Source organism: Cephus cinctus, unplaced genomic scaffold, assembly GCF_000341935.2.
Source record: "Cephus cinctus unplaced genomic scaffold, Ccin1 Ccin1_scaffold0401, whole genome shotgun sequence".
NCBI classification, from domain to species: Eukaryota; Metazoa; Arthropoda; class Insecta; order Hymenoptera; family Cephidae; genus Cephus; species Cephus cinctus.
The window spans coordinates 460,554-464,941 of NW_014333085.1; the positions used below are offsets into that span (position 1 = coordinate 460,554).

General features: G+C 50.0%; 2 protein-coding genes across 3 annotated transcripts in view; one reads left to right on the top strand and one right to left on the bottom strand.

The window, feature by feature from the left end:
* The window catches only part of LOC107267323 (DNA (cytosine-5)-methyltransferase 3B), a 21,083-nt gene that overhangs the window by 7,470 nt on the left and 9,225 nt on the right, over window positions 1-4,388 (bottom strand). The window lies entirely within an intron of this gene.
* Window positions 30-4,388, top strand: part of LOC107267322 — an 18,589-nt gene continuing 14,230 nt past the window's right edge. The window contains exon 1 of one of the 2 annotated variants that reach the window (XM_015738857.2): window positions 30-1,985. In XM_015738857.2, coding sequence (XP_015594343.1) covers window positions 1,759-1,985 — 227 coding nt within the window. In that variant the 5' untranslated portion in view covers window positions 30-1,758. Of the gene's footprint in view, window positions 1,986-3,471; window positions 3,613-4,388 lie in introns of those variants that run through there. The other variant, XM_025084700.1, reaches the window with a different exon arrangement.

Below are 4,388 nucleotides of genomic sequence, written 5' to 3' on the forward strand. Positions count from 1 at the left end.
GCGGAGGAGAAGAGCAGGAGGAGCGGCACGGTCGGCCAGTACGGCTGAGTACGGCTGAGTACGGCTGCCTTCGGAGGCCTTCGGAGCAGCGATTCGCTTACCGTTTCTTCAAGTTTTTCGGGCTGATACGGTGTGCGCGCCAAGTTACATTCGTCGAGGAGTTTAAAGCAGCGACGGCAAGGTGTCAGGCCAATCTGCGCCGCCACGAGTTCTCTACATATGAAGAAACGGTTTCTGGCGACGCGCGAGGAGAGCTGCGGGCATGCAGCAACAACAAGCCATAGGAAGTCCGAGAAGACAGCGCTCAGGGAAAGAGAGAGTGAGAGGTAGTGAGTAGAGGTGGGCGAGGAAACTAGTGACTTGCGGAATATACGTATGGGCGAAGAGGGGAAGAAGCAAAGGAGACGTAGTAGTACAAGAGAGAGAGAGAGAGGAAGAAAGAGGAACGATAAGAAGGAATAGTAAAAGGAGACGAAGGCGGCGTAGAAGGTGGGAGGTTATCTTTGGTGGGCCGGTGGCATCGCCGGGACTTGCGACGGTCCATGAGTAGCAGCACAGCCAGTGAGAGCGAGAGCGAGAGCGAGAGAGCGAGGGCGAGGGCGAGGACGAAGGTAGGAGAGAGTAAGAGGAGAACGAGAAGCCGGTCGTTTCGTCGTCACCGTGGTGCGAGCGTTCCGCTCGTAACCCGTGCAGCAGCAGCAGCAGCAGAACCAGCAGTAACGCCAGCAGCAGCAGCGAAACGCCTGAGCGACTGAACGTCTTGAGAAATCCTTAGTTTGTGAATTCGTGAGTCTTACCGGAGTGCCGAACGCGCGCGCTGCCAGTGAAAACTAGTGAAACTAGTGAAACGAGGATAACTATAGTGAATCGAAGTGCGTAAGGGCCACGAGCCCACCGGGCCTTTTGGCCCTTGGGCTCCGCAGCCCCGGAGCTCGAGAACCTCCTCTCCCTCGCCGAGGATGACTCCGACGGAGAGGCTTTATTAGTTTGACGTCGCTCTCGTGCGTCTCTCTCTCTCTCACTCTCTCTCTCTCTCTCTCTCTCTCTCTCGCTCGGTGCATTCAAGGCAACAAACGGTGCGGCACACGAACGGCTGGTCGGTCGGTCGGTCGCTCGGTCGCTCGGTTGACTGGTTGGTTGCTGGTTGGTTGGTCGATCGGTCGGTCGGTCGGCCGGTCGGCTGGAGGAACGTAAGTGCGACGAAGTGCTATAGAGTGTGGCACGACGAGAGGAGTGGGGCGACGCGGGGCGCGGGCCGCGGGGACAGGGGCGTGCGCGCGAACCCCTCTGTGCGCGTGTGCGTGTGCGTCAGAAACTCGTGTCCGTTCTTCTCCTCGTGATGTGTGCGTCTTCTTTGTGAGAGGAGCGAGTGAGAGAAAAGGAAGGAGGATAACTAGACGGAGCAGACGTGTCCTTAACTTTGCGATCGTTCCTCGTTACGTATTGCGACGAGGACGACAAGGACGGAGTAACGACGACGACGACGACGACGACGAAGACGACAACGACGAAGAAGAAGAAGAAGAAGAAGAAGAAGAAGAACAGAGCGATTGCAGTGTAAAAGGATTATCAATTCAAGTTTGAACTCGTCAGCATGGCCGTTTATTCTTATGCAGAATCTACGTTACGCTGATAGGAATACCATTGACAGCTTGGTTCCTTCGTAATTCTCAATACATCGCTACTCGATCCTCCTTCCTTGCCTTCTTCTCCTCCGTAATAAAATTTAGGTTGAGACTATCCGATCATCCGAGAAAGATGCAAGTGGCAACGTTGTTCAGGGAGAGCGCTACCTTGCTGGGGGCCTCTAACTTGGACCCACCACAAACCCACCTTCACGCTCTCCAGCAACAGCAACAGCAGCAGCAGCAGCAACAGTCGCCGCAACAGCAGCAGCAACAGCAACAACAACAGCAACAACAACAGCAACAGCAATCACCCACAGATCATAATCTGGGGCAACATTTGCAACACCATTACGAAATGTAAGTTCTTTAGAGCCGCGAGGAGGAAAGAAAAAGGTTGCTCATTCGTATGTCGCTCCGTGTACTCGCTTGTATCGGTATATGTATATGCGTTTTGGCAATGGATGCTGCGATTGATTATTCACGATGTATCAGTTTCCCGTTTTGTACGGTTGAATTAAAGAAAATTGAGGTAAAGGAAAATACTTGTTAGCGCATAGGTTTGTCGGTTCCTATTCATGACAGAGAGAAGAGTCTGTGGATAAGTTGCAAACGGAGCTTGAGAATATAGAGAATAGAGAATTCAAGAGTGTATTCGACAAGGGTCGCGTCTTACGTGTAATAAAAGGACAAAATGAAAGATGAAGCAAAAAGCGGAGTATCGAGACTCGTATGCAGCACAAAAATGGAAGAGTCGAGAATAAAACAATTAAAGTATGTAAATGGGGGATTTAAATTTTTAAATACTTAAAAAACAAAGCTTTTACATTTTGCATTGGATGCATCCAGTTTTCGTATTAACACGTGGTCCCCAGATGAAACACGTAGATGAGTCGAGAGAAGGTCGAGCACATCGACCAAACGTTGAAAAATTCGTTGACGTAATGCAACATAAAGGGAAAATTGTCGTAAACTTAAAAAGCAAAAGGAAGAGCAATAGAGGATAAAAGTATCTTTTAGCACGTAAAGAAGAAAGTATAGTTTCTTAACGGGCAATAAAAGCAATTGCGAGATTAATTCGCCACGCGCCTAAGAATTTCGGCTATTTACCGGTTCGTTAATCTTAACGGTGCTCCGCGGGTAATTCGCCTTTCGTGCACTTTGAATTTATCTTTTTCTTATGCTGTCCTGAAACAATTGACAACTAGGAAAAGGAAGAAACCTAGAGAATGTCGAAGGGGGGACCATTATGGGAGGAGGAGCAGAATCAATGCGATTTCTTGCTCTGTTAGGTCGAAGGAAGCGGCCCGTGGAGCGACCTTTTTTTCCCGTTTGCTTCATTCCGCGATTCCTCGATCACTCGATCTGTCGATTGCTTCGGATATATATATCGTGTATAGAGAGAGAGAGAGAGAGAGAGAGAGAGAGAGAGAGAGAGAGAGAGTGCAGAATGCCAAAGAAGATTTGATGCCGATGCGCGACGTGCACGCCTTTCCATGGCGGCAGCGATACACGGGCGTCGATTTACGCTTCGTCGCTTTCCCGAAGTGAGTCAAGTGTGCGCGGCGGCTTCCTACACGTACGTGCAGCTACGCTCCCGCACACGAGGCTCCTTCAGGGACGACAGGCGCATGCGCGCGCGCGCATCCAGCGCGCTGGCGGCTGGCGGCTGGCGGCTGGCGGCTGGCGGCTGGACACACCTCGAAAGAGCGAGGCGGCGCTCGACCAAAATAAATTCGCATGTGGCGCGCGTCTCCGGAAAGAGCTCATTTTTCGGGCTCCTCTCCCGGGGAAATAACAAACATTTCCTTGGCTGTAATCTCCATTGCCACCGCGAATAAACAAACTCAGCTCTTGTGCCAAATCCTGGCTGCGATACGTTCTCTTCCGTTCCTAAGGAATCCATCGTCAGGGGCGCCTCCGTCGCGCTGTCACAGCGGCCAGTGGCAGAGTGCACTTGTCACTCGGTTGTTCAGTGGCGAGTCAGGTGAGAGCAGCTTCCTTCTAGACGAAGGATTTATCCTGGCGATTCTGTATTATTGATTTGCCTGAAAGATTCGACTAGGACGTGTCTCTGGTCTCTAAACGAGTAGAGTCCGAAGAAATCGACTTTTTACGGATCCGCAGCGCCTGAGATTAGATTATTCCTACGCACAAGAGATTTGCCGAGAAACGTTCTAGATCCACAGGCGGCTGGACGTGGCATTCGAACTTTTCTTTTTTGAACTGACAAGATGCAGGATAGATCAGCCGTGAGACTATTTTTGGTATTTACAATTTTCCTCTAGATTTAAACGTTTCAACCTCGACCCCATTGAACTTCCCTGCTGTACAAACCCAATGATAACAGGGGCGACTGTGCTTGGAAAACTTTTCAAGGTGAACGCTCACTCCCCCCTCTTTTCACTCCTCAGTCTTCTTTCTTTCAATTTTCCGTCCGTCCTTGTTACGTAAAAGTTATTATATGAGAAAATATCCTTACAGCGACAGCCAAATCGTTATCACGTGGAAAAATAAGAAACACGTGGTTGCGTCACTTGGAAAAGTTTATCCCAATTAGATGAAGCGGCCGACTTCAGAGGCAAAATATCGAAAAGGATTTTTCTCTATATACATAAGTGAACGTAATCATCAGGCGACGCGGGCTTGATCGAATTTCGAAAAATCGACTTGGAAATGCTCCGTGCCCAGCTAGCTACGCGCTTAGTCCCTTTGCAAGAAGAAAGGGAAAAGTGTAGATGCGAAAGAGTTTTAAGTTGAGTC